Source organism: Microchirus variegatus (genome assembly GCF_963457635.1).
Source record: "Microchirus variegatus genome assembly, chromosome: 20".
Lineage (NCBI taxonomy): Eukaryota > Metazoa > Chordata > Actinopteri > Pleuronectiformes > Soleidae > Microchirus > Microchirus variegatus.
This window is the reverse complement of record NC_139821.1, coordinates 17,597,958-17,619,406: the sequence shown is the minus strand read 5'-3', so window position 1 is coordinate 17,619,406 and position 21,449 is coordinate 17,597,958. Positions and strand designations below refer to the sequence as shown.

Below are 21,449 nucleotides of genomic sequence, written 5' to 3'. Positions count from 1 at the left end.
AAAAATTAATACAGAAACATATTGTTTTTATTGTGACATCTCCTATAGATTTTGGAGTGATCGTGAGTCTCACTATTTAATGCTGCTAAATCTGTATTATTTCCAACTATGTTAATCCAGAATATTGTGTGCGCTCTTGAAAACCTGATGAACTTCATCATCAATGATGCAATTATTTTTTTCACAAACAAAAGTGTGCTTACAGTTTTTCTCAATTGTTTACACACAAATACTGGTACTTGAGACACAATGACCACAACAGGTAACTCATGCACCAACCCCCTGAACCAACTCTGCTAAATATCTCTCCTTATATTTGGGACTCTGGAGGCCCTATGAGGAGGCAAAGTGTGAAAAAAGAGGGCTCATTCATGTTTTTGTGGTCCGCCACAGTCTAAGTACAGGAGATAAAACACACAATGTTGACTTCTGCACTCATGTGTCCCTAAAAAACATGAGAGTGCAGGCAAGGGCAATAGTATCCGGAAGAGTGGAAGTACGCAAAGTGTTCTATTCTTGGCAGCACAGAGTTCTACAGAAACTTTTTTACACACATTTCTGATCCAAAAGTCTCATGTGAAACAATCCAGTCAGTCTCCTGGGCTGTAGTTTTTGGGCTGCTACTGTATAATACTTGTAGATTAAGTTTTTCCCAGCCTGTGCAGATTGTCTTACTTCAAGATAAGCACCCCATAGTGGAGTCAGCTAAATTTCTCTGAAGGCGTATTGTGTGGAAAGTTCAGTGCTCCTTTGTTCAGACTATGAGTGTGGACACACAAAAGAGACAACAAAAGTTCAGTCTGTTTTCTGTTACTGTTTTAATTTGTTCAGTATTGGAGGTTTCAGTATTGGTTTCATGGACCAAACAATGGCACAACACTGTGTTACAGTTTCTCTCTTTGGGTACAACTGACTAAAACAAACGTTAAAATTATTCCTCTACAAAAATGGACTACACACACAGTCTCGTTATCACAGTCGCCACACACACAACTCATTGCTCACACACTCACACACACCTGCTGCTCACACATTCCATCTCAAATACACACACGTCATTCATTCACAACATAATACATTCTCAGGAAGAAAAAAAAAGTCAATTATACATTTTAGAACATTTCATGTACTTCTTTTCATAACACCATAGTGAACAATTCCTACATCTGTGTGGCAGCAATTTAGTAAAGGCTTGGAACAACACCCTAACACAATCCTTTAATTTTGGAAAATAATCTGACAGACATTTAGGGTTATGGTACATAAAATGTATATCTACTCTAATAGATGATTATCAGCCAATTCCAATACAAATATACAATTTTTCACAAAATGTTCAATTTTGTTAACAGTCTTATTGTTCAAAGGTGTGGACTGTGAGCAGCTCAGTGCTATTCAGGAAAATATTTGATAGTTTCAGCCATTTTAATTCATGTGAGCACTGACTCTTCTCCAAAGCATGAGATATTTGATTTCCTCTGCTGGTTGCATTTCAGTTTAATATGGAATGAATGTGAAGATACTTGAAAAGTCCCTCAGTCGAGATGCTTACTCACTTTCATTGCCCTGTCTTGGACCACTTATTCACGAATACAAAGAGTACAAATTTGTCCAACAACATCCACATAACCCGCTTGCTAGTAACTGCAGAAGTACAATGACAGTTAAATGGACCAGGAGATAGAATATTATGCTCAGAAATGTAACAGAAATTGTACATTTTGTCAATGTTTTTATTCATCCCAATCGGTTCATTTTGATTAGCTATGTGATATAAAGTCAAAATTGTTTTGTCAGTTTCACATAGCATACATTGCTAAAGTTTTTTTTGGCTACATGCGTGACTACATGCGTGAGCAGTCTTACATGTTTCACTCATACATCTTAAAAGTGGGTGTACAGTTGCAAATGTTGCTACATTGGATGGCGAACTGTTTGATTTTAAAAACATAGACCTAATTGGCTACAAATGTGCTGAATTTTTCTATTACATGATTTGGTTGGCTGGTGCTTGAATGGCTGGCTGGAAAACTAAACATTATCCAGATTTTACTGCACACAGTGTGAGAAATGTGTAGCAACTAAGTGTAACGGTATGTTACACTACGCAACTAATCAACTCCAACACAATGCAGTATATCAAAAGTGCACAGCATTCCAAATGAAACCTCTATGGAAGATTTTCACAAACTTTCTACATGGGGACCCAGATTTGAAGGATGGCAAACTATTGTAACCCAAATCACAAACAATTGTGACGAGCACATTTGTATATCATGCTGCGTTTACAGCCATATTTGTATTTCTTTTTCTGTATTTTTTTTAATTGGTAAACAAATATTTTTCAAGTGAACTAAAATCATCAATCTGAACTAAAAGGTTGGAAAATTCTGCAAATTTGTTTTCAATCTCCTGGGAGCCATCTTTGGGTCCTGACCCAGTGTTTGGGAACAACTGCTCAATGTGTGAGTGCAGTGTAAACAGTCAAAATTCTAGCACCCACTTTGCTGCAACACACCAAAAAACATAACTGTGCACGTAAAGGTGCAATAAACTAAACCCCGGTTGGATTTTGTTTTAATTATTTATGCTGCAGATCTCCACAAATTTAATTCAACAGTGCCCTCAAATCAACGAACACCTTAATTGTGCTTTGAGAAACAATGAGCTTAAACATTCAAGATAGTGATTTCATCCACTATCAATGGATGTTGATCAGCTCTGATTCTCTAAAGAAATGTTAATGGGGGGAAGCTATTTTTTTTATATATATATAAACGACACAACACAAGAAATGTTCACTGGATTAAGCAGCAAGTGCTACACACACTCAGACAGACTGTGTCCCTGTCCCTAACACTGACCTCCAGACCTCCAACTACATTCGCATTGTGCAGATATAATCTCCATTTCTGATATGCAGTACATGATTTCATAGACATATACAATAAGTACCAATGGGAACGACACAAAAACATTTAGTTGGGTTATAAAAGAAAAGCATAGTATACTCACTTCACTTTGTATGTAATGGAGGGAGAGTGCAAATTGATGAATGCACATATTAGTTACTACTGTATATACTGTAGTGCTGTATGTATGTGGTGCCATCATACAAGAAGCCGTTACGGTTATGCTTCCTCTCTCTGGCAGCTATAGGACATGAGTGAGGGATGAAAGCAGGACTGGGCTGTGGAGACACAACACTGCAGTGTGGTGTAATGTTACGCCGTCGTTTCTTTCTTTTTCTTGCTTTTCCTCGTGTGCATGAATGTGGGGTGTTTTGCTGTTTTGGGGGCAAAAACAGGAAAACATTTCTCTCTCTCTCTCTCATCGCTGCCACATGTGGCACATTTGAAAACAACACACACATAAACGGTAACAAAGGTAACAAATATGTAACTTCCCTCCTAAAGTTTAACATATAAAATTCAAGTGCAATTAAAGTTCCAAATATTAGTTACATCACAAACAATTATCTCTAAAGTAATGCTCTGTTACTTGTAGGTAGTTTATCTCATCTTGTTACATATTTTTTTTTTAATTATTATTTAGAAAATTATAATATAGACCCTCATTCACCCCCATTTCATTCTTTCTCTGTGCTCTAAGGCAACAGCTAAAGCACCCACTGAGGTGGAATGGTTTACATTTCTTGACATATAATTCCTTTGTTAAAATGTGTTTTAAGTGCACCTATTGTTTGCACATCAGGACAAAAAAATAAAAACAAGAAGGGATAAATCTGGATAAATCAATTCACTCTGAAGGGATTGACATCTGTGTATCACCACAAAAACATACACATCCTCCATGTTCATACCTACTGTATGTTGTATGTATAGCGTTTGTGATATGGGATTCAGACAAGTTCAGTATAAATATTACAAAAACAAAACGACACAAAAACAAAGGCAGAGCAGAAATAACGTGATGATAGTTGATGAAGGGGAAAAGCAAAATAGCGAGGGAAGGTGCAGAAATGTGGGAATGGTTTTGCTGCGTTCCATCAAGAATTGGAACCCAGAACTGCGAGTTCTTGGCAATCCAGTTGAATAGTCTAAAATACAAACGTGCCCCGGCCATTGTTATGCTCTGTTAGCAATACCAGTCGATAACAATGCTCTACATGCAATTTGGCGCACAGACACTGTGAAACAAATTTGACAGATATGCAATTAACAGTAAAAGTAACAGTGTTTGTATGGTGGCAGCCCTTTTGGAATCCTAACTACGTGAGACTGATCTGAGTTATAAATTCCGACTACAAATGGAGCGCGCCATTAGAAGAGTAGAACATATAATATCAGGTGTGCAGAAATTGGGTTTGACTGACATATGGGTTTGCTGATACTGGCCTTTTTAATACTGGATAAACACTTTACTTTATCCTTAAATGACTGAAAAATTAGGGAAAGTTCCATATATTGGGACATTAGCTTTTCTGTCAAAAGTTGGTTAAATAGTTCAGTAACTGAAGCCCAAGGGAACTTACACTACACTTACTTTCTCCACTACATAGGTAATTATAACATTTAAGGTGGTTCTCACTAAATTGTTGTTGTGGACTAATGTAATAGGTTGATTTTGGAGGCCCTCAGCCCTCATCTGCCCTGTTGCAACACTACGGCCAACTTTACACATGGCATTAAAATGCATTTTCTGTAATCCGATTGCAATTGAATGGCGCTTGACCACATATAAGTACAGGTCTAAATACACCTAAGCATGGATTGTTATCCAAACCACTTCAGGAGGTGGTTTGAAATGCATTGTGACCATATTGAACAGAAGTGTAAATGCAACAAGTTTCTAATGTATTGCCAGTGCATCTCTGCTCCAACCACAACTACAGTACGTGAGCAGAAATACATTGGTGTCCAAACACAGCTCATGTGAAACCATTGACAAGACAACTCTTCTCCTGCTTCGATCGCTATCTGATCAAAGAAAATGTATTCTAATGCCAGGTGGAAAGGAGGACTCCTATCAATAGCCTAGCTAGCATAAAGACAGGCTCTGACTTTGGGTTCAGACAAGTGACTGCTTTTATGAGGACCAGTGTGGACCAGGAGCCACGACACGAAATCAAGGAAATGTAAAAAAGAAATAACACCAACCCCCAACTAAGCATTCACACTTTACAGTCTATTAAGCAATGAATTTCATGAAGGCTTTTTTTTTTTTTTAATGATTAATACAATAATGAATGATTTAAGTATAAAGGTGCCAAAAGCAGTATCAAGGCCGACTTTATAGCAAGAGGTGCCAACTGAACTATCAAATTTGTGTAGATTTCACATGTCAATTTTAAGTTGCCAGACTGTGAGCCCACACACTCTTTTGCTTCATTCTCTCCACCCATGTGTATAAGAAAAATCACTAAATCTGTCCATTCAGGGCTATTGTACAAGACTCCATGGAAGAGGACCCACTCATTGTGCACTTTAAAGGTTTCAAGGAGAGAATAAATCAATTAAACATAATTATAAATATTGTATTCAATGTCTGAATTCTACACACTGGACCTTTGAGCTGCCACCTTCAAAAGATAAATACAGTATTAATTTCCCAGTCTTCAACTGACTGCTGTTCCATACCACTTCTGTACAGTGAATTATGATGTAAAATGGAGTAAAAAATGGCATTTTATAAGAGTAATTTTGTCTGCTTTAACTTTGTGTACTGGTAAAACCTGATGAGGCCTTGTGTGAGATCTGTGCTTTGTCTGAAGATACAGTGACAGTGATTTATTAAATAATTGTTTTGGAATCCATTGTATAGTATACGTCACTGTAAAGACTATATTTTTGATTTGGTTAAAATTCTTAAATCAGTATGGAATTTTTTTAATTTAACATATAAAGTGTCAAATTTAAAACAATATATATACACACACACTATTTCATGTTTCTTCCACAACCTTATTAAATTATTAATACTGGCCTTTCAAAACCCATATCAGTCAAACCTTATAGAAAGAGCTGCACGAAGAGGACGGGGCTGGGGTCAAGGTTAATCATGTATTACTATATAAAGGGGTCAAAGATGAGGAAAGGCTACATGTGACAAAATAATAAAATATGAAGATGTTAAGTCACATGGGCACATTAATTATTTGATCCAGGCAGGGGAGCTGGAATGACATGGGATGATGAGGGTCTTTCACAGAACAGTAAGGGGGAGTGGGTTGGTCTATTTGTACGGCCGTAAGAATCTGGTGACTTTGGAGCGCAGCAGCTTGATGAAGGAACGAGGAAACATCTCTTTGGACTCCTGTGCTGTGTATTTGAAGTAGTTCTGGGGGTGAGCCAGTACGTCAAACAAGGCTTTTATCAGCTTCTTGTCCTGTGAAAAAGATACAGGGTACAAAGGATATCACCACTTTGGATAAATCGCACAAGTATAGAAATTCTCTGCACCTTTATTTTGTAATGGATGACAACCCTTGATGGTGCGGCCACATTACGCAAGGCAAATATTTACTTCCACCAAGGAGGTTATGTCTACAGTTTTTCACTGATCTCACTGATCACCACATCTCAATGTTTTGAAATGGGTAGGTGATCATACAGGTATGTTCCCATTAAAACTACCTATTTATGAATTGTAATGGCAAATTCAATTTCTCTGTCTCAGAGCAACACTTGCCCATCACCCATACCTGCAGAACACAGAATACCAAGTCCTTTGTGTATAGTGTATTGTATATTGTGTCTAGCCTGAACTGACAGCTTCCTACAACATCTGCAGGGAGTCGGGTCCCTGATAACTCCAGTAGACAAAGTGATGCGAAAACAATGCCTTCAATGCCATACCCTTTGTCTATTGGAGGAATGCAAAAGGGGAGTTGCATAGCTACACCCTGAAAAGGTAGATTCCTTGACTATTGGAGGAATGCAAATGGGGACTTGCTCAGGTATAAATGTGAAGGGCTCACTTTGCTCAGGGTCTTTCTCCAACAAGGATCACTCCTGTGAAGTTTGACCATTTCCTTGCAAAGAAAATAAATACCTTGTCGGCCGGCAGAAGTTCTCTATTTCATTCTTCACCAGTAGCAGAGAAATTTCCAAAACAGAATCGACCCTCTAATCCAATTTTTCATGAAATCCGTACCGTAAAAAAGATAAATAATTAAAAAGATATAAAATTATATCTTTCAAAACTCATCCATTTTCAATCAAATTTGGTATGTGTAAGCAGAATCAGACACTCTAACATCAGATTAAGTTTCAGCCAGGTTGTGGTGGTTCAGTCCCATTTAACCGAACACTCCCATTCAGTCCCATTGACCAAGATCGCATTGATGTCCCGTTGAACATTTTATCAGATTGGGATTCTTTTTGTCATGCTTATGTAAGATGGTGATAGCTATAAGCAGGTAATTATATACAGATTCTATCCAGTGGATCAAAAAAAAAATTCTGGTGCCAGTATGCAAAATGCAGGCAACAAAGTATTTAATCTGCCATGTCTGAGTGCTCTTGTTCATAAGATGTCCTATGTACAAAGTCATAACATAATTTTACAAAAATGGGTGTGGTGTAATGTCATGAAAACCAATCAATGTTGAGATTGGGACAGAAATGGTGGAAAGACACATCCCCCCCTTCACTTCACTTCACTTCACTTCACTTAAGTATAAACACCACTGCTATAGTGAAGAAGGCCCAGCAAAAACGGTACTTGCTCAGGATACTGAGGGAAAAATCTCTGCCAGTTTGCTGAAGACCTTTTATCACTGCGCAAACTAGCATACTGACCTACTCCATCCTGGCATTGTTTGGAAATTAGACAGGGCAGCGCTCTCCAGAGGGTGGTCGACACAGCACAAAAAAATCAATGGACACATTTATATTATTTATTTTCTATGTGTGAGTGATAGTTAGTATCTCTGAGAGAGAGCCGTTTTTAAATGTTGTTCCCAATGCAATGACAATAAAGACATTCTATTCTATTGTAAAGGAACATTCATGAGTTGCATCGAGGAAAAATAACACTGGAAATACAGGAACAGTAATATATTTGTCAATACCTTCAGTATCTCCTGATGGTTCTCAGAGGCGTATAGTCTGCCATCTCGCACTATGTCCTCTATCAGCTGCTGGTAATCCTCTGGAACACATTAGAGTTGAATTGTGATTGAAGTGATTTTACACTTTGACTGAAGTGGGTTTCTCCACAGAATTAGCACTCCCAAGAAGTTGCCAGTACTCATGGGCAGCACATTGTATTCAATTAAAAATAGCAATAATAATGCACAAGTGGTTTAGTTGAGTTACACTTTTATTATATATATGTATATATATATACATATATATTATATTACATATATTACCTCATGGCCCACCTCCATTATCTGTAGTGATTCTCAATATTTGTCCCACACTACTATAAGTATTATGCAAGAAGCAAATTGTGAATGTGACATACCACTGACCTCACCTGCTTTTCTGAGACCCTGAGTAATGTACTTAGTTTGGATTCATTAGATGCAGGATAGCAATATTGGATGAGTGAAAATCTGATTATTTTTGGCTTAAACATTGTAGAAAACATCATAAATCGACTGAAACAGCCAAACTCAAATATATCCTATAATCTTTGAATAAATGTTGAAAATTCATAATAAAATACAGATTTTTTCTCACTTCATGTATTAATTTTACATGAATATTACATTTTATGACAAATATCAGTAGCAATAAGATGACTTACCATCGTAGGTTACGTATGGAACTTGGAAGCCTTTACCACTGTTGCCCTCATTGGACTTGAATTGGATCCAGAGTTTACGAGAGCGAGAGGTAAAGGCAATGGGCCGCTCGTAGGTCTGACACGTCTCGTAGGTGGTAATGGAGGTGGGCAGGGCTGGGGGAGGAGTAAAGATCTATCACCTGTTAAATAAAGGCCACTTATAGACAAGGAGGCTCAATTAAATAAATGGATGGAGGGTTTCCCAAGTCAAGCACCCTAACACTGTACACTAAAAGAACGACAGTCACAGATGAAAACAAATAAGATACAGGAATACATCTGGGAGATGAAGAGGATACAGGGGAGGAAGTGGAATCATAAAAGGGTTCCTTAAATGGAATGTGACCACTGCATCAGGGAAAATTGATATTGATAGATCCATTTTGCATCATAAAAGTGTTTTTATTGCGAACCTTCCTGACAAGACTGATCAATTGACAATTGGGTCAATTTAGAATTGTGGCCAATTAACAATGGGGATTGGGTATCTTGCTCAGATCTGGCAGGAATTCGAACTGACATCCCTCAGTTACAAGGCCAGTTCCCTCAGCCCCTATGTAACGATGGAATATCACAATATAATTTTAAGGGCATGACAACAAATCAGTATTGAGATTGAAGATCATATGACCCCCAGGTCCTTCGAGTTTTAACCTTTGGACCATTAAGGATGAGAATTTAGCCTTCGCTGTCCCTTTGCAAGATCAAGTGGCGTTCAAGTTCAAGTATACAATTATAGTTCTCAAGTCAGGCATAAGTCAGTGTAATCCTGTAAACATATAAACCATTACGAGATTTAAAGTACTGATTATTTCAACTAATGTTTCAATGCATTTTGAGAATGTCAGTTGAATAAGAATATCTGATTACCACTCTTCCTCATGACCAGCACATCTCCACACTCATCCTCAATGGGGAGGAAGATCTCTGGTACCACGATGAGGATCCGCCTCTTGTGTGGTGGGTTAATAGTCCAGACACAGTCCACATTGGAGGGATAATCTCCAGGGTAGTTAGGAGACTCAATGTAGCCTGTGTATTCTCCTAGCTCACCTCCACACAGCTGGTCTGAGGACAGGATAAAAGAAAGACATCACACTAAAAGTCATTTCAACAGAAAGAGTGACTGCAAAAACTACAACTGTTTCCTTTGTTACACTAATTAACAGTCAATCTGAAGATTCTAAAATACTAAATGTCATGTTCTACATTACTTTTGCAGTGAGAGACGTTGGTGGCACCATCAAAGTCAGTGGTGGTGTTTCCGGGACAGGTGATGCAGTAGTTTTGCGCAAACTCAGACTGGTAGGTTCCGACCGGACAGCGGATACAACGGTGGGTACTGGAGTTGTAGTAATGTCCAGGAGCACAGTGAACTGAGGAGGGAGGATACAGAATCAGTGTGCATACAGTAAGCCTGATATCAATAACTGGCCAAGATACATCACACAGCTATGATTCAGATCATCCACACCCAAGCTTAAGAATGATGCTGCCCATTTCATTTATGTATTATCTATCGCTTTATTCTCCACATTTCCTCAGGGGATGAAGCCAATCACTGCTGACACTGAGTGAAATGTGGGGTCCAAAAACGTGCAGTTTAGATCAATTTAGAGTGTCCCATTTTACCTAAACTGCATGTTTTTGTATTGTGGAAGGAAACCAGAGAACCACAGAACCCACACTCACATGAAGTGAACCCCCTGTGGAGAATACCCCACACAGAAAGCTCTGGAAACAAACCAAGATCCGAACTGGTGACCTTCTTGCTGTGAGGCAACAATGCTAGTCTCTGAACTACCATGTGATCCCAGAGGCCCAGTTTGTCTTTTGAAAAATATTGTGCAACCCAAAAATAGTTTTAATTGTATACTATTTATTTATAAAGTAAGTAATAATACATTTGTTGTCGGACCTTTAGAATTTCAGAGGTCAGAAGAAGAAGAAGAAGCTTGAGTGAATCAAAGCTGCACTGCTGTTACCACATAACATAGGATTTCAACCATTAGAAATTAGTCAATTAGTGATTAGTGTCAAAAATACTGTGGGTCGGAGGACATCAGCTGAAGAGATGGTCTTTTGTGTGTCCTGAGGACAGCTTGCATTCAAGCAGCTCAGGAATGTGATTTCATGTGTCCTCAAACCACCTCTTAATGTGTTTTTTCTGTGATCAGATCTATGCATTCAGAACAGATTGGGAGCATTTAGTCCTGAACTTAGAGCGATGGGTGTTAATACCATGTGTGAGGTAAATTCATAACCCTTGGTCAGTCTTTTGTATTATTAAATATAATTTTTATAAGCATTAAGCTATACAATTGAAAGTTCAGTTGTTAGGAAAACACGTTATTGTATAGTGTGAGCTATACAATGTTGGGACCTAAGCGTGTGGCTGTGATATATTGTTCTTTGTAGACCTGTATGCAGACAAAAAGCCTGATTTGAGTTTAACCAAACCCTGTATCCCCCTCCATTTTGTAACATTAGTTTGTGTTGAACGTGGTTGGATTGCGCACCCACATGCTCCCATTTGTGTTATCTTCATAACTACATGTTTTCTTTGTCTTCATTGACTTAGATCATTCAATTAGCCTTATATATTTAATGTTGGTGAAGCAAATTGTTGAATTGATTCTTGTTATTTGATTTAATAAATTGTTACTTTTGTTCACTTAAAGGAATGGTCTGTGTCTTTTGGACATGAATATTGTGACAAACGGGGGTTGAGAGAGTCAGTGCTCGGATTCATACCTTCATTATTGTTCAATTGGGATATCTTTGTCAATACAGTGATTATTTAGACTGATTTTGAAAGGCATATATTGATTGTCTTTTCCCCGATTTCAGGGTGGTGCCCCGATCTAAAGTTAATTAATTAATTAATGTTTATTACTTTTATTTTTATCAATCAAATTATTGCCACTATTGTTGATCCTAACATAATGGTGCCCCTTATGAGGGTGAAACACAACATAATGGTGCCCCGTGCGAGTGTTTTAAGAAAATTAATAACATAATTTATTATTAAAAATAGTGAATCATTCCTATTCATATTTTCTCACCAATTACAAGGCTGGATCACAACAACAACAACATGAGAAAGCTATTGTATGGAGGAGTAGGGTCATGGTGGGAAATATTTTTACACCAGAGCCTGGTGTAAATCAAAGCACAGTTCATGTATTCCTGATACTTATAAAATATGTTAAATTCAATAAAGGTCATTAGACAGATGATAATGTGTCATCTTGAGGACTGAGTGTCTGTGTGCATGCCTGTCTTGTTGTTGCCTTGTTGTAGCCTCCTTGGCCTAAAATATTCAAATACATTTCCTTCAGTTTTACCTATCACAGACTCCAGGGCCCTTTTCACTCTTCTCCAAAGCCTTGATAATGCTAAAGACTGACCAATGCATAAACATTTCTCTCACACCAGGTCTGGATGGGGTCTTAAAGACACATGAGTTATACACAAAAAACAGACATGGCCTCACCTTTGGCCTCACAGTCCCTGAAAGACATTGATCCTTCATACTTGGTCATGAGGCCTCCTCCACACAGGAAGCAGAGCACCCGGCCTGGTTCAGGCTGGTACGAGCCCAGCAGACATGGATGGCATGGACGGAAGCCGTCAGCAGAGAATTGACCTGCTGGACACTGACCTGAGAGCACAAGTGATACAAGATAAGAGGGATTGTTAGAGAAAGTTCAGAATAATCTCAACAAATTATTTCAACAAAGAGATGGTGAATGCACACACTAATACTGTGAATGTTGCCCAGGCTCAGTCTGTTTTAATGACCACAGGGTGTTGTTCATCAGTAGGTAAGCCTCTTAATATTAACACATGCTGACTAGAATTAGCCATCAATTCAGAGACTTATTGCATATTTTTGCACTAAGGCAATGAAAATTATAAATTATTTTCCAGTTGGGAAATGTTGTCTAAAAGAAAGATAGAGTAGTCAACATATTAAAGTAGACATAAACAGGTCAAGGAGATTATTAGTTAAGCTTAGAGTTACAATACTAAAATCTATTTTTCTTCATTGAGTGTGAGCCAGCATATTTTGTTGCAGGGTTTGAGCACAGTGCAACCAGCTGTATATAAGCCACTGACTGTGTGTGTCAAGAAAAACCTCTTTCATCCAGTGAAAAAAATAATGTAAGAAGCATGTGATGGTAAGTTACCTCCACACTGAGACACATTCTTGGCTCCAGCGACACTTTGTCCATCTGTGCTGGGACACGGCTCACAGGACAGCTGACCCACCGTGTCCTGGTACGTCCCTGGAGGACACTGGACACACTGTTCCTGCTCTCCACTGTAGAACGTCCCCATAGCACAGCTCACTGAGGAGAGAGGTACAGGGTAGTTGGCACTTCCTGTCACTTCAACTGCTGATGTTTGTCACTCACCAATCTATTAGCCATGAGTTATATGTAAGTAATGTTACTGCTAGTGTGTTATGACAGCTGTGGAATGACTACTAAATCGAAAAATACCATTAAAAACGTGTAATATATATCTTAAAATAATGGCTCTAATTCTGTATTCCCAAGTATTATTGGAAAGGTTTCGCACAGGAAGTAGTAAAAAAAAACATCTTATAAAGCCAGGTTGAATTCTTACATTTAGTTTGCCAAATCACTGTTGTGTTTTCAGAAAATAAAATCAAGTCAGCTGCTTCATGCAAGGTTGCTCCACATCTCTAACAACCACTTGGTTACACTATTAAAATGAATATTACATTTAAAAAAGTGTATTTTATTTGATGAATTTGAAGGATAACCATGAACATGAAATATTACACAATATCCTGTATTTATCTTGTAAAAATAACTACTAAAACTAAAGATAATGCAAACGTGTATTTTATTTTATAAGAATAACTATTAAAAATTAAATGAAAATCCCTTAACCTGATGTAAATTATTTTAACAGGTCAAACTTCGCAGAACAAATGGAGTTCCCAGTAACTTCCACACTTACCACACTTCCCATCTCGTAACACTTGGCCGGTACTGCAGGCCTCAGCGCCCTCTGCTGCTCTGGATGGTTTCTGGGCCACTTCGTATTCTGTCCCAGAGAATTGGATGTAGAACTGCTGTTTGTTGATGGACTTCCTGAGTGTCCGCATGGCGCTCTGCAGCTTCTGCTTCATCTTCTCACGCACACAGTCAACATTACACGAGTCTGAGCCAAAAAAAAAAAAATTAAAAATGTATTTTCATTAAACACCAATCTGCTTGTCTCTTTGGCAGGTAAGAATATCACACCTGAGGCTTCCTCCTCCTTCATCTCCATCTCAAACTCAGCTGTGATGTGTGAAACCTCTTTTGAAGGGGATTTGCGTCCTCGCCGCCGCTTCTTAGATGAGTCACATTTAAGATTGACAAACGTCACCTGGCAGTCATCAGTGCAGGGGAACTGGCCTCCTGCAGGAGAACAAGAAGAGGTGCACAGTGGAAAATGTGAATGTGTGGTAGAAGATTGATTGTCTACCACTTTATCCTCCACAAGTCTCCACATGAGGGTTGCAGGGGGTTGTTAAATCCCTATAATATTTAGAATATAATTAACCAATCAAAGTGTAGAATTTAGTTCAAGAACAAAAGGCAACAAATAAGTATTATACTATATTAAATTAAATATGAATAAATACATGAAGTGAGTAATGAAAAAAAAAATCAATTAAATTAAATTGCAGTGCAGTTAGTTGAAATGTACTGTATGATACATAAATATATATATTCTATGTGTGAGTGTATGGCTCTTCTCACTCTGAGGTGAATGAATGTTGACTTCACATTCGTGTGAGAGCTGCTGTACCTTGTATGTTCTGCCTGGTTGAATCTCTATGTTTCTCTTTGTTGCGGGGCCTCAGGTGGCACTTGGCATCTTTGATCTTGAATCTGGCCTTCTGCTTGATGGGCAGAGCCAGTGCGTCTGTCCGTAACACAAACAGATGGAGGACTTATTACGGCAAACATGACAGGGTAGTGACAACAGGTAAATCAATAAAAACATGCAAAAGTGAAAGTTTCTGACCACTGCATATGTATTTGCTGCATATGAAATCATATTATTACACACATATTTGCTTTGTGCAGCTTGTTATAAACAGCAGGTGTGTGACAGACACAGATGCCTGTGTTATCCCACAATCCCACTTCAATCTGCAAATCCTCCATTACTGTTTCTGCACAGACAAGCATGTGATTTCTCACTAACCTCCCACTTGTATGATAATGGAACATGGTGAAACCCCTGTAGTGATGACTCTGCATGTTGTACTCCTATGCTGCTGATGCATGCATATTAACAATTAATATTTGGTTGTTGAAGTGATAGTTCAGGGTTTTGTATAAGGTCCTAACACATTGTCAGCAGTGACCTCAATGCCTGTTTCCAGAGAAAAAAGTAGATTTTGATCACCTATACCTCTTTAAGTCTACAATATATTACAACGTTCACTGCTTTACCTTGTCAAGAGACAGCCTTTTATGACTTGCTTCGTAAACCACTCCCTCCTTGCATTTAGCATTCCGAACACAGAGAAAAGGCTTGATCACTTGATACAACCTAACCCTGAAAACTACATTTCCCACCATGCTTAGCCTACTGTACCGGCACAGGTGGGTAAGGCAGTGGTGGCATTCCTCTTCTGAGGGGGAGCTTTACTGGGCTGGACTGGCACTCCGCAGCTTAGTGTGTAGCTGTTCTCTGAGTCTGTGAGACACACACAAACAAACAGATGCTTGCAAAAAAAGAAATGTAATATAAGGCTGGTAAAAGGTTAATTGTCATGATTGTAATGTATGTGTGTTCTTGTATGTATATCTTTATGTGGAACTAAAAACAAATATAAACCATAGGGAGTGAGGCCATCTTGGGAAAGATTAGGTTTACATTTAGGAGTTCAAACATTTTTGTCTGGTTCATATAAATATATTTATGTTGTCCACATCAAATTTGCACAGGCACACAAAACACGTCTTATCTTCCTCTTCCAAAAGACACAACAGTGAGTGAAATTTCCAGAATACTACTGTTGGTAGACTGGACCAAAACCAAAGCCATCCACAACTCAAGAGTCTTTTGAGTCAAGTTTTTCAACTAGGTTGTTCATATAACATACTGAACATACTCACCAACAACAACAGTACAGCCAACATATTTGCTTTAAAAAATATATTTTGCTGGCATGAGGCGCCACCTACCACCGTCTACAAATCAATGCAGTCAGTAGAGTCGCATCTGCCAAGAAACCACAAGTTGCCAGTTACGTCTGAGCTACAATGGGGGAGAAAACGAAACCTAAAAGACCTCGGTATGAATGACAAAAACACCAAGATAAAGTTTCCAGCAAGCAAGGGTCTCTATGACATGTTTTTGAAAGGTGGAGAGAGTTGATAGCTGAGAGGAATTGCAAAATGGATGCAGAATTGGCTACTCTTCTCCTAGAAAGGTAAGTTAAGCTTGGCTAACTAATTGGCATCATAGCTCGACGAGGATGGACATTTCTTATACTTAACTGTTGAGTAATAACATTATTAATTTCGATCATAGAAACAAACGTTAGCAGCACAGCTAACGCTAGCAACATTAGCACTGTCCTGGTACTGGCATCTGGTCTCCAGCGTGCTGCTGTCCACACAATGTCCTGAACTATACGAAATCTTACAATTTAGCTTAGCGTCATTTCGGGAGTGCTACACTTATGCCACAACCACCGTGGGTTCAAATCCCACTCCTGACACTGCGTTTCGTGTTCTCATAAACAACGCAGGGTTAATGCTCATAACCTGGTTTATTGATTAACACCCAGAGGACGCGACAAGTCCACATACGGGTAACTGGCATTCATCACAACATTCACCCAGTAACCTGTATATGCGAGTGTTTCTCAGTACCTTGTCTGCATTGGCTCAATAAGCATAACAACAACACAGTGGCTGATCTACATTTAGTATCAACTAGAGAGTTTGTTTAGTATGTCTCTCTGTAATTGTAATAAATAAATAATTACTTAGCAAACAATGAAATTACAGCGTAGGATTCGTCGCTTGCCATAGTTGATCCTCGCTCGTTGCTGAAGGAGGATAGCCAACTGCTCTGGCAACCGCGAGTCTGGAGGGGAGGGGGAGGAGGGGGAGGCGGATAAGACTCGCCACAGTATTTTTGATTTGAGTGTAGTAACCATTTTTGGCCACATTCTCACATATGCCGCCTTTAAGTTTTGGCTATATATAGCTTACCATCGCCATCTACTGAGGAATCTAATTAATAACAGCTATAGCTGTTTACAGAGAAAATGAAATACAAGTCGGATTGTGATTGAGCTGGTTTCCCCATGATTGTGCATAGTAGTAATAATAATAATGAAAGACAGTAGTAGTAGTTGCAGTATTTAGTCATTTTTATTACTAGTGTTTGCATTGATTGCTTTTTTTATTTTATTAATTTATTTGCATGTTTTTGAGGGTAGTTCTTTTGTTTATTAATTTCATTCTGTAGAGTAGCAGTGTTTGATTATTTAGTGAGTCGACCAAAGATGGAGTTTCTTGGAGCTGATAACTTTAGAGAAGGCCAAATAATGTTTTTCCCTGACAAGCAGTATGACAATATTAACTCTGCTGTGATGTATTTTGGAAATTTGTCCAACAGGAAGACTTAGAGGGAGCACCAGACACAGCAACAGCTACAGGTGATATGTATAGGTTGTTCTTTTTATTGCATTGTGATGTTAATCTCATGGTTATGGCTATGGTTCGAGTAAGTCTCCAGGAAATTAATGTAATTTAACGTAATGTCCTCTGAAGTCATGGAAACCAGACTGTGTTGGTGTGTGTGTGTGCTTGTATGGGTATCTTTGTGAGGACCACATTTTGGCGTGACATTTTGGCTAGTCCTCACATTCTGCCAACTCTTAAAAGGCTTTTTGAGGGTTAAGACTTGGTTTTAGGGTCAAGCCAGAAGTCTTCAGCCCCTCTACAGTGGCTACTTTTTTTCTAATGCGTACACCTCACCCTAACCGTTCGGGTTAGAATCGGGTTTAGGTTAAGGGTAAGGCATTTAGTTGTGATAATGTTTTGTTTAGGCTGTCTAAAATATTGAAAGCCAGTGCAATGTCAGGAGAATAATAGCTGCACAAACCTGTATATGAATGTAATGTGCTTGACTTGGATTCAATGATAGTCACAGTGTTGAGAAGAAAATAATTCAATAAGTGTGATACTCCTGTATTATACCACAGGCAAACAGTGCAGGGGAGCATTTGCTGCCATGTGAATTCAAACCCTTATTAATAAATTAAAAGTCATTCTGCAATCGTCTCTTGATGCTCACTTACACACAAAGACGTATTTCAACTGAGAAATGAGGGATGGAACTCGGAGGTCATAAAAACGAGATGATTAAATAAGAGCTTGGGCTGCCTTCAGCCACAGGAATTTACATGGCTCCCTCCCCCCAAAATTAAGATGTTCTCCAAAAGAGGAAAAAAATAAATACTTCACCTCCTGCCTGAGAGCTATCCATCATTCTCACACGACGGACGCCAAGTTAAACGAAGTACGTGTCACGCAATGGAAAAAGCATTGTGATCAAAGATGGTAATTGATTTGCAGATGTGTGTTAAGTACTACTGCAGCAGGAGAAGCCTGGGTGCTGTCCAAAGGGCTAAAGAGGACGAATCCAAGAAAGTCTCAAAGAATGAAAAATACATCAGTCTGAGTAAAGAGCCCCCCAAGGAGTCCACAAACACAGCAGTTGAGGAGCACGAGCGTCTTCATCAAGGGACATCAGTGGCCAGTCAGTGCTCCTAATGAAACAGAGCTGTGGCTACTAGATGCCACCAGCAGAGGGTAGCAAAGCATGCAGTTTGACAGCTGATTTAACTCTCAATTACTGCAATGGTAAATCGTAATGGTTTGTATTTATATATCGCTTTGCTTTTCTACTCTTGATGAACACTCAAAGCTGCTGCCATTCACTCATTCACACCCATTCACTCGTACTTTCATACAGTGAATATATGTGTGTGTATATTCCTTTTTTTATGTTTCTGCATTTGCTTTGTTTGAGGAAATAAATAAATAAATATGAATAAAGGTGGGTGTAAGTAAACAGGTTAAGACGAGCAACCCCTCACGAGCAACCCACACAAATATGAAGCAGTGCAGCATTTTTGACAATTTGGAGATCTTAATAACTTTGAAGGAATAGTATGTCACCTCCACACGCACATGATTTTTGGAAAAAGTCCTACCACAGAAATGTATTCAAAGTCGGTGTATATTCATGATCTATAATAATGTACAGTATAATAATGTATTATTGTATTTTTTTCTTTAAAACTTAAGCACATTTTCTTTCCAGTATGTCATGTAAAAAGCAAAGATGATTTTCATCAGTTGCATTTGAGTCTTGTTGTAAACTCAGACTGTTGAAATTAGGTTGTTTACCGAATTCTGCAAGTTCACAAGTTCCACTTGAATGCAGTGATAGACTTAGCAACTAATGAGCTGCTCGGTGGCTGCAGAAAGGACAGAGATGAAGGTGGATGTCTGGATTCAGTTCCAAAGAAAGCTAGCTTATTGGCCATTAAGGCGTTAGGCAAAGAGAGAGGTATGAGAGAAGGATTCCAAATGAATTCCAAATTGACCTGAGGTAGATCTTCCCCTTCTGGACTTGCAAGTAACTTGATGCTGATGAATTTTATGGCGTAGGATTCTGATGGGCTGATGATGTTAGCTGTTACAATCACATTTGTTTTGCTCTTCATTTGAACATAGTGTGTTTGTTTAAACTGATGATCAAATCACATTTCATTACAAAATAAGGAATATTTCTAATTAATTTTCTTTACTCTGTGTCTGCGTGTGTGTGTACCTGCAAGGAAGAGGGCGTTGGAAGGGCAGGAGAGCGAACAAACCTCTGCCCCTCCATTTTTCGTGCAGGTCAACTGAGCACGGGGCGCTGGCTTCCCATTGGGCAGACATTTCACCGCCTCTGAGGAACACATAAAGTCACATCACCATGACAACCACCTGGACACATACACACACACAGAGTCAGTGCTTACCGATGCAGTCTTTCCTGTTCCAGTGGAGTTTTTGTCCCGGTGGACACACACACTCGTAGCTGCCCTGAGTGTTAATGCAGCCAAACTCACAGCTCCCGTTGTTGATGCTGCACTCATCTATGTCTGAGACACAAGCACAGAGAGTGATTTTAATTTGTTACTTCACTATATGACTAAACACTTGGATTATTACCCCATATTATTATATAAAACTTGAGATTGAAGTGAAACCTAGATGTTTTTTGTAAAAAAAAGAAAAAAAGGATTACTGTATGTGGCTCACTCTGATTCATGGTTGTATGAATTTCATATAAAACACTATGTAATCCCAAGCATTCTTCATGATTGTTTTCTTTAACTGACATACTGTATGTATTTGATATGTTCCTGATTACTCTGTTGCTTGTTCAGTTAAGTCACATTATGCACCTGCAACCCTTGTGGCACTGTTGTCAGGTGGAATGTGCGGAATTTGAAATAATAATACACACTTGTCCTCAAAGATGTCTTAATTTCTTTCGAGAAGAGCTTCTGCCAAACAGATACATGATACTGTGGTTTTTGGTCCATATTCTTGTTTTTTCTCCCTTCTTATTATTATTTAATGTGCAGATTTATGTTTTCATTGGACTGGAGAGAGAACAGAGTAGAGAATGACCCTCAGGTCTCTAGCTGGACATGGACCAGGGACATTGTGCTCCAACATCAAACAACCCAGTTTTCTGTCCACGTGTTAAAGATTGAATCCATAATTTGTTATTTGGTGAAACAACACATACGGATGGTCATGGATAAATAACGTTGTCTGGTGCAGTAGGAGTCTGGTAAAGGTTGCAATAGCAGGCGGCGATGCAGTGCAACTGGTACATTTTTTTCGAATCAGAAGCTGAAGCTAATGCTAAGCTACAGGGAGCTGCTAGCACTACTCTGTCTAAACCAGGGGTCTCAAACTCAATTTCCCTGGGGGCTGCATGAGTTAGAGTGGCCCCACCCGTGCATCTCCTCACAAACACTCACCAGGGTCTCAACCAGTGCATATTGCTTGTTTATTTACTTTATATACACTTCTTTTTATACACCACAGATTTTTCTAAACCGCGGAACAAGTGCGCTGCACCCGCATGTAACCGGCGAGCGTCCCCTTGTCCAGGTGCCTATTGAAACGCAAGTCACGGTTATATTGTTATTGTCAATAAAGATGTTATATTTAGGAATACAACGATAATTCGGCGGCTGAAACACAGCGAGTACACTGTGGAACAGCAACTATTAAATTCTGGAACGTCTCTTGGCGTTCCAATGTTAATTAAATTAACATAAATTAGCGGGAACAACGCTAATGTCAGGGAACCGTACGACATGAAAACTTTATGAGAAATGTGAATAAATGAAGACAATGAGGGTTTTTTTTGTTAATTAAAAAAAAAAATAATAATTCGACAAAGCATGTTTTAGTTATTTATTTGTCGCTCAGTAGAATATAATGAACTTATCATTGATGTATTAACAAGCTGTTAGAGACTCACATGCTGCAATTTATCACTGTGTTCATTCTCACGAGCAAGTCGATAACGCGGACGGCTCGTTCACATAGCCGAGA

The 21,449-nt window shown here is 38.8% G+C and overlaps 1 protein-coding gene across 1 annotated transcript in view; it reads right to left on the bottom strand.

Annotated features, from left to right (window-relative positions):
• Positions 1 to 6,195: 6,195 nt before the first annotated feature.
• Positions 6,196 to 21,449, bottom strand: part of scube1 (signal peptide, CUB domain, EGF-like 1) — a gene marked incomplete at both ends in the record, with an annotated part of 184,741 nt that continues 169,487 nt past the window's right edge. The window contains 13 exons of the mRNA XM_083906981.1: positions 6,196 to 6,348; positions 8,036 to 8,115; positions 8,719 to 8,871; positions 9,628 to 9,825; positions 9,972 to 10,133; positions 12,254 to 12,421; positions 12,951 to 13,112; positions 13,753 to 13,956; positions 14,040 to 14,198; positions 14,593 to 14,709; positions 15,391 to 15,492; positions 19,657 to 19,776; positions 19,850 to 19,972. Coding sequence (XP_083763107.1) covers positions 6,196 to 6,348; positions 8,036 to 8,115; positions 8,719 to 8,871; positions 9,628 to 9,825; positions 9,972 to 10,133; positions 12,254 to 12,421; positions 12,951 to 13,112; positions 13,753 to 13,956; positions 14,040 to 14,198; positions 14,593 to 14,709; positions 15,391 to 15,492; positions 19,657 to 19,776; positions 19,850 to 19,972 — 1,901 coding nt within the window. The remainder of the gene's footprint in view (positions 6,349 to 8,035; positions 8,116 to 8,718; positions 8,872 to 9,627; positions 9,826 to 9,971; positions 10,134 to 12,253; positions 12,422 to 12,950; positions 13,113 to 13,752; positions 13,957 to 14,039; positions 14,199 to 14,592; positions 14,710 to 15,390; positions 15,493 to 19,656; positions 19,777 to 19,849; positions 19,973 to 21,449) is intronic.